General features: G+C 34.4%; 1 protein-coding gene across 1 annotated transcript; it reads left to right on the plus strand.

The window, feature by feature from the left end:
• The first annotated feature begins 315 nt into the window (after positions 1–315).
• LOC110465339 lies at positions 316–12434 on the plus strand. The gene is made up of 6 exons (XM_021521088.1): positions 316–934; positions 4833–4926; positions 6897–6991; positions 8518–8638; positions 9919–10048; positions 12249–12434. Exons 1-6 carry the CDS (start codon positions 644–646, stop codon positions 12277–12279), a joined length of 762 nt encoding a protein of 253 aa, XP_021376763.1. The 5' UTR covers positions 316–643; the 3' UTR covers positions 12280–12434.
• The last annotated feature ends 2015 nt before the right edge of the window (positions 12435–14449 follow it).

Genomic DNA, 14449 nt, shown 5'->3' on the forward strand with positions numbered 1-14449 from the left:
AATAAACCACAGACGACGTTAAGGATTTGACAGACTGAGATTTATTACTTTTTAATAACATGTTCACGGTAAACCAGTAATTGTCTAAACAATTTTAGAAACATTAGTTTTTTGCATGACTGCATACTGTAGAATTAATATTCATAATTCTCTTTCAATCATTATCCTTATCGGTCGTTTGTGATATATTTATCGTTATTGGCGCTTCGCTATCGATTTTATGTGAGTTCTGTATTTACGAGATTTTCCAGAGGTGCTAGAATTTGAAATTACCAAATATGTATCGGTTGAGGCGGAGCATTTGTTGTTGGATATCCAATACACAGAGAATCATTTAAAGGTTACCAACAGCGACGTGGAGGGACACCAGCAGAACTGAACTGTCCTACATTAATAGTTATCTAATATTGATACGTTTACCTTATCGTTCCTGCTTCTATTATACCAAACGGACTACAAATTATGTTCTGTGAGACGGACTGTGCGGAAAGATGTTCCTAGAATTGTTGTGAAAGGCTCTTGACGATTGAAGTCTTCTCGGTTGTCATGCGATTCCAGATCAATGTTTTACATATTTTAGATAGGTAGATTTGCCTGTTTCTTGTTTTGTTTCAACCTTAGTGGTTGTGTTAGCTACAACAACATGAAGTTTCAAGCATTTGCAGCCATCATACTATTTATAACGATAACCGGCAGCGTTGATATTGTCTTCAAAAGAGGCCCCTACTACGAGTTCCAGAGTTTTTACATGGTTTGGACGGAGACTTGGTACCAGTGTATACAGAGATGTTTTCACTACGGTCTGTGTGAAATGGTCATCTTCCAATCTTCAAGGTGCTTCATGTACCCAGTGGACAATGACGAAATGTCAACATGGACAGGTGCGGGCTGGTTACCTCGTCCCTATCTTGTAAAAAAGAAAGATGCATCCAAGGTAATGTATACGTATACGATACTTTACGTTTATCACTGGACAAAAGACAACTTCTTCATTTACAGACTATTTAAATGATGTTAAAGGTATCACTTTGATAATTACTTTTCATCTCTCGTGCCCATATAGTTACATCGAAGTGCAAATCCATATTGTTAAATTATATACATGTATGATCACTAGAAATACGACATAAAGAAGTTCATATGCCTTATTTTATTTGTGAATGGGTCTCCTAAATGCCTTATTTTATTTGTGAATGGGTCTCCTAAATGCCTTATTTTATTTGTGAATGGGTCTCCTACATGCCTTTTTTTTGTAAATGGATCTCCCAAATGCCTTATTTTAATTGTAAATGGGTCTCCTAAATGCCTTATTTTATTTGTGAATGGGTCTCCTAAATGCCTTATTTTATTTGTAAATGGGTCTCCTAAATGCCTTATTTTATTTTCGAATGGGTCTCCTTAATGCCTTATTTTATTTGTAAATGGGTCTCCTAAATGCCTTATTTTATTTTCGAATGGGTCTCCTAAATGCCTCATTTTATTTGTAAATGGGTCTCCTAAATGCCTTATTTTCTTTGTAAATGGGTCTCCTAAATGCCTGATTTTATTTGTAAACGGGTCACCTAAATGCCTGATTTTATTTTATTTGTAAATGGGTCTCCTAAATGCCTTATTTTATTTGTAAATGGGTCTCCTAAATGCCTTATTTTATTTTCTCCACATTTCCTAATCTTATTTATAATGGTGTCTTCCCAATTCCTGATTATATTTCAAATGGGGTGTTCAATTCCTGATTGTATTTAGATGAGTAAATAGAGGCACATATTGTGTTAAAATATCCATTAAAGTGTTGAAATATCTAGTCATAATTCTCATATTATATTGATATATCGTATGACAAAATTCTCGGATCAAAATATTAGGTCACACATATAATTGGAAATGACATAATACCATTGACGGTGTAAAAGATATTCTAAACAAATATTTCATTGATCACTATGTAAACTGTTAAGGTTTAACAAGCCTCCTAATATATTCTGTAGTCACCCTATATTTCAACCCGCCATAAGTCATATTCGACGACCTTGATTAAAAATCGGAACTTGTATATGTAATTTCAATAGATTGAACTTGTTTATTTGCTATTAAAAAATACACAAAGTCGAAAATAAGTCATTAAGGCTGACATTTCATAAAAAATAGTTTCACCAGACTTATAACATGTCAATCTCCTTTGCGACCAAACTGAGTGCTAAGAAATGATATATTATTTAAAGCTTAATTATATGCCTAGGTCATGCGGCGCTTTATTTCTCTTCTACTAGCTGGTGAAAGAAATTCCGACCTCAAATCAAGATAGATGTTACCATACGAAACCTATAAAATCATAGTTAAATCCCCAGGTAATATTTTCTAGCAGATTATGAATAAGAAAGCATAGGCTAAGCAATCTTGATCGAAAAATGAACTTTGGTGAAAGAAATTCCGACCTCAAATCAAGATAGATGTTACCATACGAAACCTATAAAATCATAGTTAAATCCCCTGGTAATATTTTCTAGCAGATTATGAATAAGAAAGCATAGGCTAAGCAACCTTGATCGATAAATGAACTTTGGTTGATTTGCCATTTGATTACATTCTGTGATGTTTTGAATGTGCTAGACATATTATAAACATTTAAACTGAAAAATACGATAACGTTTATAACATTTCTAGCTTTTTAATAACAACATTAAATGGTAAGAAAGGACAATTTATATGAAGTTGACGTAGTTTTTATGGTCATAGGTATATGGTTTTACACATATACAGTCGAACCTCGTTATCTCGAAGTCGACGGGGTCGTGGGAAAACTTCGAGTTATCCGAGTATTCGAGTTATACGGGTTCATAGATTTGGTATGAAATTTGCTGTTGGGACTTATCACTAGCAGTTGTTGGTTTTATTAATAGTTAATGCTTTTAATCAATCGATAAATGATATACGTAATCAATATAACAAATACAGCTATGTAATTTTACAAGAAACACGCTTACAAAAATAGATAAAGTTATTTCAGAAAAACGTACTTTCGTTTTTAAACGCGATCAAAATGGTTGGACCATTTTGTGAATTCGTTATTAAATATGGACGGGCCTAGTGATTAAATGTTGTTTTTTGCTAGTATAGATCTTGGCAAATCTTTCCAGGTCTGCATTTGTATTTATAAGTCCGTCAAGTTTTACTTCTGAAGTGTTACATTTCAAACCGAACTATCCCGCTGTCTCTGATCTCGTAGTTTACAATGCGGAAATGAAAGTGCGCAAGTCTAAAACAAATCACTGTAATGGAGCGTACGCATAGTTGATTCTGTAAATGAAAACACACAAACAAATTATATCGTACATGTGACACATTGATCCATTAAAGCCAAATATGACACCTGACAACTCCTCAACTCGATGCAATCAACAGCAATTATCGTTTTGTTCTTAAATCTATCGATCGACTTTCAAAGCCATACTGGCTCCTGTTAAAAAATTGAACCCGTAAAGGTGGCCTATGTTGTGATTTTAACTGTGGAACTCTTTTATGCATGACCACGCTTTGTGACCAATTTTCCGGTTTGCACTGTCGTCTGTTTAGGTGTACAAATCATTAAACGGACTCGCAGTAAGTACAGATTACTGTTGATCAACATTGATGCATTTTGTTTTTTATTATGAATAACATGGTTTTGACAGTCCGTAAACTTTACAGTTCTAAGCTTTATCGTAAATGCTTTTTGACTGATTTCATGCTAGTCTACTTACGAAAGATGTTCATAAACACGGAATGGCGAAATGTCGTACTTTTGCGTTTTATATGTATCAAAGAATTAACAAGTGACAAAATGAAATTTGGATACTACGTTGGATTGACGCTATTGAAACCAATATTTTACTTCGAGGTATCCGAGTTTTTCGACTTTTCAGGGTTCGAATTATCAGAGTTTTATTTACTAAGATAAAGAACAGATTTGGCCGGGACCCGAAAGATACTTCGAGATAAACGGGGTCTTCGAGTTAAAAGAGTTCGAGATAACGAGGTTCGACTGTATACCAGTAAAATATGTTACTCGGACATTTTTTTATGATGTTTGTACATTCCTTTACCTCAATCATTAACATTTGAGGCCGGTATGCCTTTCCACATCTAGTAAAGAGAAATAAGCTCGTAGGTATATAAATAAACTTTATCTAAGATGTCATTCCAAAGCATTCAGTTGAGTCGCCAAAAGAGATTGACATGCATGTCATAAGTCTGATATGGTATTTTTATGAAGACATTATTTTTGACTGCGTTAACCTGGTTATTTACCTTTTTAATAGCTAATACACACGTTCAATATATTCAAATTACACACATATATCCCGATTTTTGATAAGGGTCTTTGAAAATGACTTAACAGGGGATTGAAATTTAGTGTGACTATTACACCTTTCAGTTGGCTTGTTGAACATTAACATAATATTTATTTATCATTTAAGACCTTTTCGAGCTTTAAACAATACGCTAATATATGATTGCGCTAATATATGATTGCGCTAATTGAAGTTTCTGTATTTAGTTTCTTTATTGTATATATTATAATCGCGCAAATTAATCAATGCGCTAACATGTTAGGGGTTTGATATTTCATTAAAGAATGTGTCCGCTAAAAATGTTCTCTTGCAGTGTGTACCTTATACCCCAATTATTTAAATATTAAAATTAAGACGTGCAATACGACCTACTATTAATTGTCAGAGATAACGGCCGGGAAAAAACCGTTAGACAGGTCACCAATCAAATTTAGAAGACATCTGTTGTATTGATTCCAAAAAACTGTTGCAGTTTGCATACTTTTGAACATATGTTTTATTTAGGTTTTCAATGAGTCCTGTGCGAACTATTATTCTTGTCCATTGGATTCTTCCTGTGAACACTTACCTCAACTCGGGTTCATCTGTACTCCTATGTGTAAGTCTAGTAAACATACTGGTTTTAAGTTGTGCTTATATAATTTCAATACTATTTATATCGTTCGAGTGCATTGTATGTGTAGTTTTTGTTCAAGATGCAGGAATTGTAATTCAGTAAACGTGACATATCTTCGATTTAAACAGTAGACGCTTACCCTTCAGGATCACCTAGTCATATTCTCTTTTGTTCATAATCTTCCCTAGTTTCATAGATGTTGAGTTCGAGCTATTGTTTTGTTGACACTTCGGTATTCTCCTGTTGTTATTGAAATAAAGAATATGGTACAATTATATCCTGCTGTCCTTAGTGTAGCTCTGCTGCTTCATAGTGTCAGTGACGAAGTAGTGTAGTTTATTTTCCAACAGAAATATGTAAGATAGAAAACGGACAGCATCGTGAAAAAACAATAAAATATGTTGATCAGATATGAAATAGTGTGAGAGGAAGCGCTATTGGCTTGTAACTCTAGGAAATAACTACGAATACATATAATAGAACATTTATTGATTCCTCTAGCAACTACCTTCTTTGATAAATTATACATTTTCAGTTTGTAGTTTAAGACTTCCTTTTCAGTGATGAATAATTCTGCTGCGTTTGTGAAATATATATACATGCACATAATGACGTCAATATTCGTGTTAAGTTCCATGATGATCTGTTCAGAAATGCAACAGCTATATCGATAAAAAGGCGTGTGATTGTGAAATTGAACATTAGTAATAGTGACCGTTATCTAATTGCCATCGTACTCGAATAAGTCCACTGTACGTTCATGTCCAAAGCTAACATGTTTGTGAAGTCCAATGATAATTAGCCAAGCAAGTTGCTATGATGATGACTCAGAATGTGACGGTTGATTTGTTTTTGCTACAATGACCTTGACATTTGAAAAATGATTCCCTGTTCGAACTTTTACAAGGCATGTCAAAAATGTGAATTTCCTTGTATATCTGTCAGCAATGTAGTCGTATGAGTGATGACACGTAGTGTGATGGTGCAATTAACAATATCAGTAATAATGACCTTGACCTTTGACTGATGACGCCCAAATTTTTTCAAAGTTAAGATCAAGATCATAATATCTGTTTAAAAAAAATCCTAGAAAAATGCAGTAGCTAGAATGAAGGAGATTGTGACGATGAAATTCTTTTTTTAACAACAATGACTCTGGCTTTTTACTGATAATGTCTATAAGGCAAATAAACCCATGAAATTTTTTGAGAATCAATCAGGAAATGCAGCCACCAGAGTGATACAAGAGATTTTAAACAAAACTTTCAACTCGTTTTCAGCTTTATATTGTTAACAAAACTAACCAAGAGGTGTTAATTCACAATACTATCAAATAGAATAACATTGTGCAGACTTTCATTGCTTTTGATATTTTTAGTAGGTATATCTTGGCCATAGCTTCAGTCATGCAACAGCTAGAATTTAATTTGAAACTGGACAGAAACATTATCCATTAATTACAGCTGTTTTATGTTACATTTATATCGAAATGTATATAAAAATGTCATTTAAGATTACAAAACATTTTTTTTTGTATATTACATCGTTTGATGTGAAATTCTGCCAAATAAATTTAAAAAAAGGTGAAAGTTAGGAAAACCTTAACTAAATTCCAAGAATGTCAAATATTAGCAGCTAAACTTGCCCAAAAAATACTGGACGAGAAGAGGAAATGTAGTATATGATAATCGATATTTACAAACTTGAATTAATGGAAGAACAGATGTCAAGAGACCATTATAGGATGCAGCAACGAAGGACATAAATAATCCGTCTCGATTCTTTAGTCAGCAGAAAATAGATAACATGAACAATTATGTATTTCGTGATATAAATCTATCAGCGATACTATAATTGTTTACTTTTTATCATTGTATCTCAGTTATCACTTGGTGTATATTTCCTATTCTTTTTGATTAACGATACATTACATGGCATGCGTTCTTCACCAGATTTCACATGGACACTGTGCAAAGGAAGGTGGGTGCCATTCGAAGGCAGATGTATACAGATAAAGTCACCACAAAAGCAACAATCGGACGCACAGGTACCTTATTTTTTGGTGTAGAAAGAAACCTTGTCGGAAAAATAGCAAATAGAATGTTTTATTTCAGCTTTAGTGTTAATGTCGATCAACTTCACCTCCGACTTTTTATGGGAGAAACAGATGGTCTTTTTGTCTTTTGTTTTGTACGGATTTCTCCTTTTCCCTGTTGTTTTACTTTCTTATCGAATATGGGATATGAGTTCCGATTTGTTCTGGTATGTTGACGCTGTGATAGGTCATTTGATGAAAGTTGCATATTTCGAATTTGTATTAGCTCACCTGGTCCGAAGGACCATGCTTAGGTTATGCCATACCGCAGCGTCTGTCGTCCGTCCGTCCGTCAACTTTTCCTTTAAGACGCTACTTGTCCTGCCTGGGCCCAATAATAGGGAAAATAGAGGCGAAGCCTTTAAAATCCTTCTTCTATCGTAAGGACTAAGGGATTTTATCCTAATTTTGTCATAAGCATCCTTCGGCAAAGGGGACTTAATTTTGTATAAACGGTGGGTGTAGCCCCCCTGGGGGCAGAGGGATGGGGCCAAATATGGGAAATAGAGGTAAAGACATTTGAAATCCTTCTTCTCCCGTAGGGATTAAGGGATTTTATCCTGATTTGGTCTGGAGCATCCTTGGGCCAAGGGGACTTAATTTTGTATAAACGGTATGTATGGCCCCCATGGGGGCAGAGGGATGGGGCCACATATGGAAATAGAGGTAAAGACATTTGAAATCCTTCTTCTCCCGTAGGGATTAAGGGATTTTATCCTGATTTGGTCTGGAGCATCCTTGGGCCAAGGGAACTTAATTTTGTATAAACGGTATGTATGGCCCCCATGGGGGCAGAGGGATGGGGCCACATAGGGAAATAGAGGTAAACAATTAAAATCCTTCCACAATAGGAATCAAGGGATTTCATTCCAATTTTTTCTTTCCCCTATTGGGCCCCGCAACTCTGGGTTTGGACTTCCTTTTGGCAGAGTTGCGGGGCCCAATAGGGGAAATCAAGGTGAAAACCTTTGAGATCCTTAGGGATTTTTTCCCGATCTAGCCTCGAGTGTGAGGTTCCTCAGGTTGCTGAGAGTTGCGGGGCCAAATAGGGAACTTCGAGGTTTAAATCTTTGAATTCTTTCTTCTTCTGTACCATTGGAGGGATTTTATGTAATAAGAATAATTTCCCATGGTTGCTTTATTATCTAGGTGAGTGATACAGGCCCTCTGGGCCTCTTGTTGTACTTTCTCTATATTGCACTACAAAGGGATAGAGAAATTATGGTTTAAATATAAAGTCAGCCAGCACTAGAAGTCTTCAAATGATACTTTTTAAACTTTTGTCCACTTTTGATTAAAAAATAATTGAAAATATTACCACAAGCAAAAAGGAAAAAAGGAAAAACTTCTAAACTGAGAATTTGTTACGATAAATGGGGGTTAAGATACACATTATATAAATACTGACGTTATTTACAACATGTATAGAGAAAACTGTTATACTTTGTTTATTAAATTACGTTTATTTATCATTACAGGCTGCATGTGTTGATGACTCAGCGGATCTTGTTTCCGTGTTAACCAAAACGGACGAAAAGCTGATAGTAAAAATGACAGCGCATTTCAGCACCAGTGTTTCATTTGTTAATACTAGTTTCAGTAAGTTTGTAGATATTAGATAAGACATATAAAACTAATACATTCACATCTTTGATGGTGTAATGCAACCGTTGATTTAGCAGTATAGTCGCCAATTTCAAAGAATTGTTATATTCATTCAAACGTCCTACATAAATTACTTTTTATGATAAAATAAGAGAATTGGAAGATATTGACAACACAGCAAGTGTCAAAAAATAGCAAAATGGTCGGAGCGCCATCTGTGTAAGGTCGCTATGGCAACGACGCGCCGGGCTAATCAAAGTCTGAACGCTCATTCCTAAAGACGTTCCTCCTTGCAATTTGGAGTCCTGTTATCTACTAGAATAGTCGAGTATTTTGAGGGGGTATGGAGTACACATTTAGATGGAATCAAGATTGCCCTGGTTTTTATTCAAGAAAGTGTGTTCGCAAATGTAGCGAGGGAATGCTGTTATTTTGTGGCAGAAATCAGTATACCCTAGAATGGCCCCAAACAGTCTTGATCTCTACCCGATAAAACATTTATAAAATATTTAGTTGGACAGAGGGATACGATGCTGGCCGAATCCTCCAATCATTGTCGCTCCGTAAATGTTGGCGCTATAGGATTCAATGCACGAAAGTGTCCTAGCAGCTAATAATGCTCAAAAGGAGGAGTTACGTGCTCTGTTGATTGGTTCGATAATTCCATTTTTCGCGAGAACCACCTTGAGTCAACGTCAAATTGGATAGTTCATTCAATGTTCACAAATGCAATTCCCATAACAAAATGATTCTTTACCTTAAAATGAACATTATTGCTTCTAGGATAGGGAAATTCCACTAAAGTGTTTTTTAAATTGTGTTAAAAACCGAGGCTTACTGAGGTTTTTGGACATACTTGAAAATGCAGGATGTAAACTTTCCATTTCATACACCCCTGGGCATGAGTGAGTGTTTTTCACATTCATTCACCAAAATTAGATTTGAAACCACAAAAAAGGCGTCGTTATGTCAGAGTCGGGGCGTCGGAATGTTCCCGACTTCATAACGTCTCATCGTTGTTGTCCAGTGTGACGTCACAAGCGTGAAATGCTTTCTTACCCTGGCCAGTTCAGCGATATATTCACTGAATAAAAGAAAATCTACGTCATTTGAAGACAATATTGCTATTTTTCCTTTCAGTATATATATCCGTACACAGGAATAGTATTAAATGATGTATTTTCGAGGTCAAGTATAAAAGTTTGTTATGGACTTTCGAGTGCAGGTTTAGATAAACATTGTAATTAAAGTGATCTCCTCTGTTGTTCCTGTAGCGAACCTTTACTGGATCTCTATGGAACACAGTTCATCACAAGGGTGCTTTGCGCTGAGTCCGGACGATGCTGATGCACATTTCACAAGTAGAAACTGCAGTGACGAGCTTTACTACATCTGTGAGAGAACGTAAGTAACAATACCAAATAGGGCATTGTTAATTTCAAAATTTTGTCCCATAAAATTATATAAAAAAATAATATAAATATAATATATATATTTATATTATTTCTCTGGTATAGGTTTTAAGGAATGCGCACACGAACTGTATGTTCCAGTTTGTAACCTGTTTAATAAAACACTTGGGGATGGTATTTTTCCCGAGTGTTTTAATAAAGCTAATGTAATATTACTATTTAAGTCTGGTCTGAGAAACTGTGTTACAAATTATAGACCAGTGTCAATATTGCCAATATTGTCAAAACTCTTTGAAAAACTTGTTGATTGTGAATTCTCATCATTTGTAAACCCTCTAATTTGTAATGAGCAACATGGTTTTAGGCCTACGAAGTCTACAGTAACCAATCTCACATGTTTTACTGATTTTGTGTCTGACGCTGTTGATAAAAAGATTGATGTCCATGCTGTATATACTGATTTTTCTAAAGCATTTGACAAAGTGAGTCACAAGTTATTATTACATAAACTTCACGCTTATGGCATCAGGGGTAACATTTTAAACCGGCTCAACAGTTATCTCAGTGACAGGTAGCAAACAGTGACTGTTAACGGGGCGGCATCTGGGTGGTGCAATGTTTCTGCCGGTGTCCCCATATTTGCGCCCAATTTATTTTTGATTTTTATCAATGACTTACCTGCAGTTTTGAAACATTCTACCTGTTTTATGTTTGCTGACGATAGCAAATGTTGTAAAAGAGTTACATCTTTGTTTGACTGTGAACATTAACTAGATGATATTGATAGAGTATGCAAATTAATATTAAAATATGTTGTTCCAAAACGTTTTCCATGAAACGTAATCCAATTCTGTATTCTTACATGATGGGAGGCGAGTTTTTATCGAAGGCCACCCACATGTGTTAAAGACCTAGGAGTCTGGATATCGGATACTCTTAACTTCTCTCACAAAAATTAAAAACGTTGTGCCAAAAAGTATGCAAATGCTTTGATTTTCAAAACGTTCATGTAAACATTTTAAAAACGTATCAGTAATAAGGTCATTGTACATAACTTTAGTCAGAAGTCAATTGGATTATTGCAGCGATATCTGGTCACCGCACCAAACGACTTTTATACGCCAGCTAGAATCAGTACAAAGAAAGTGTTTATATTTAAGGGATATTATAATTTCCATAGACATTCTTATTCTGATATACGTAAACATTTTAATCTGCCTTCTTTGGAAAGCAGACGACAATATCTGGATATATGCTTCCTTTTTAAATGTATTCATTGGCTGTTCGACTGTTTGTTTTTAGTAGAAAACATTGGGTATTTTAGTTCCGAGAAAATTTCTACGTTCTGCTAGGATTTTACAATTTAGTTGTCCACCTAGTAGGATTAATGTCCGAAAATTTAGCACTATTCACCGTGCAGTAAGAACTTCTAACAGAAATGCCCGTGAGCTTGACTGTATATTTGATTGTACCTTGCCTTCGTTTAAGTCTCGCCTAAAGGCAGTAGGTTTCAGATGATTATTATGCTTCTGTATGCATGCTACACTTTGTATTTATCTGTGATACTTTATTATACTTTTGTTATCATTGTTATCAATTCTGTAATTAGACCATTGGGTCTGTTGAATTGAAATCAATAAATAGAACAGCATCATTCAAAAATAGCATGTACCAAAATGAAGTAAGCGATAATATAATCTAGTGCTATCATGTATAAAAATTACGTAAGGCGATAATACAATGTAGTACGATCATATACCGAAATCACGTAAGGCGATAATATAATGTAGTACTATCATATACCAAAATCACGTAAGGCGATAATATAATGTAGTACTATCATATACCGAAATCACGTAAGGCGATAATATAATGTAGTAAGATCATATACCGAAATCACGTAAGGCGATAATATAATGTAGTACGATCATATACCAAAATCACGTAAGGCGATAATATAATGTAGTACTATCATATACCGAAATCACGTAAGGCGATTATATAATGTAGTAAGATCATATACCGAAATCACGTAAGGCGATAATATAATGTAGTAAGATCATGTACCAAAATCACGTACGACATTATGCTACATGTAAGTTACAATGTGATAGGAAAGTTAACATTGAGGTTTCTTTTACATTATTTCAGTTTACAAAGTCATCAAATTTGTTTACTATTGTATTTTGTAGATCCACCTTTACTAATTACATTGCAAATTAATCAAACAAGACCTTTCCTGGCATTGATGATGTGATTGATCAGAAGGAGGATGAAAACGGACAAAATTTCAGAAGGATGAGTGTAAATCACACACCATGGTGCACACTTTTTTATGTCATAAAACTAACATGGTGTACAATTTCTTATGTCATAGAACTATCATGGCATACACTTTCTTATGTTATAGAACTAACATGGTGTACAATTTCTTACGTTATAGAACTAACATGGCATACGCCTTCTTACGTTATAGAACTAACATGGTGTACACTTTCTTATGTCATAGAAGTATCATGGTGTACATTTTCTTATGTCATAGAAATAACATGGTGTACACTTTCTTATGTTATAGAACTAACATGGATTACATTTTCTTATGTCATAGAAGTATCATGGTGTACACTTTATTATGTCGTAGCACTATCATGGAGTACACTTTCTTATTTTAAAGAACTAACATGGTGTTCCCTTTCTTATGTCATAGAACTTATATGTTGTACACTTTCTTATGTCATAGAAATAACCTCTAGTTCACTGTCTTATGTCATAGAACTATCATGACATACACTTTCCTATGTCAGAACTATCATGGCATACACTTTTTGATGTCATAGAACTAATATGATGAACATTTTCTTATGTCATAGAACTAACCTCTAGTTCACTGCCTTTGGTCATAAATCTGACAAATTGTACAATTTCATATATCAACGGGCGAACTTGCTGTAAAGTTTCATATGACATAAAACTAATATACGTAAACTGTCTTATGGTATAGGACTAACATAATGACAGACTGTCATATGTCATATAATTAACTCACTGTACACTTTCTTATTTCATAGAACAAACACCCTACTCTTTTATATGTCAAATGGTGTTCATTTTCCAATGTCCTAGAACTTACATTGTTACATTTTCAGTCATATCGATCTTGCATAATGTACACATTCTTTTGTCATCAAACTTATGTACCACACAGTCATGCAGTAGTATTTTGAACAAGAAAGTCAATGGATTAGCTTAATGTACACACTTATATCATTGAAATATTTACCGTATTCTGTACATCTTGATATGTCGTTTTAACAACACGGTGTAAACACATATGGCCACAAAATCTTGATAATATTCTGGAGTGGTGAATTAGCAATGGCATGTAAACTGATAAAGTAGAAGGCCGGTATGTTTTATAGGTACCTTGCGCCTGTTTCGGACCTTTTGGCTTTTGCTACATTTCTAAATATGTTTCGAAACATTTCAGACATATGCTTTCTCATGTTCATCTCAGAAAAATGCATACAAGAATTAAATCTTCTTTTCGTCAAATAGGCTGTCAGTTAAAGAACTAATTATTTCACCAGAAGAAAGGTAAACAACACAACATTCACAATTATGGAGCGATGTTCCATTTATCGACAAATGATGATTTAATGACATTATATAAAACTGTAATATAGAACGAAATAGGGGTTGTCATAATGAAAAAATGAATGGTCAATTATATAAAATCTTTGCTTAAATGTAATCAAAATAATCTCAATTAGGTGTTCCTAAAGTGATCTTCTGTATGTGATGTAGCCTCCGATCACAGTTGTAGTGTCTCTGTTTCGCTTTCTCATGCTGCTGGGCAGAGACTTGATCCTTAACATCAGAATTCTGCCCCATTAATGACATGTTACAGTAATCACGTTACTTTGTGTTTAGTTAATGAAATAAATGAAATTTCACTAGTTCCCGAAATTCTTCCTAATAAGGATGTCTGAAGAATGTAAAGCTACATGGTCGGCCGATTTATCTCCCTTGTTCTTGTTCAATAAACATCGTACCATCTTTCATGTCCATGACATCCGTACAATTGTTACGTATATTTCATTAATTTTTGAAAGTATTTCAAAACATTCAACATATACTGCGGTACATATAAAGAGTATCAAATACTTGTAAACCAATACTGATTGTGCAAATATAATTTGTGTGACAACCTACATCTCTCACATACTTTTTTAATTCTTAATGTCTTATCTTTATTTCAATAAACAAATATTCTAAAAACTTACGAAATCTAAGAATACATGTATTTTCTATTTATAAATTATCTAAAACAATTCCCTTTTGTTCATTTCCCCCCTCAATTTTCATGCCTCCTAAAAACGGAAAAAACCCAAAA

The sequence above is a fragment of the Mizuhopecten yessoensis genome, unplaced genomic scaffold (assembly GCF_002113885.1).
Source record: "Mizuhopecten yessoensis strain PY_sf001 unplaced genomic scaffold, ASM211388v2 scaffold11069, whole genome shotgun sequence".
Lineage (NCBI taxonomy): Eukaryota > Metazoa > Mollusca > Bivalvia > Pectinida > Pectinidae > Mizuhopecten > Mizuhopecten yessoensis.

What these genes read in the sequence shown, in the direction of transcription:
- LOC110465339 (XM_021521088.1), top strand. Translation starts at nt 644, where the DNA reads ATGAAGTTTCAAGCATTTGCAGCCATCATACTATTTATAACGATAACC. An exon ending in AAAAGAAAGATGCATCCAAG is followed by an intron (nt 935 to 4,832) that starts GTAATGTATACG and finishes TGTTTTATTTAG; the next exon opens with GTTTTCAATGAGTCCTGTGC. An exon ending in ATTTGTTAATACTAGTTTCA is followed by an intron (nt 8,639 to 9,918) that starts GTAAGTTTGTAG and finishes TTGTTCCTGTAG; the next exon opens with CGAACCTTTACTGGATCTCT.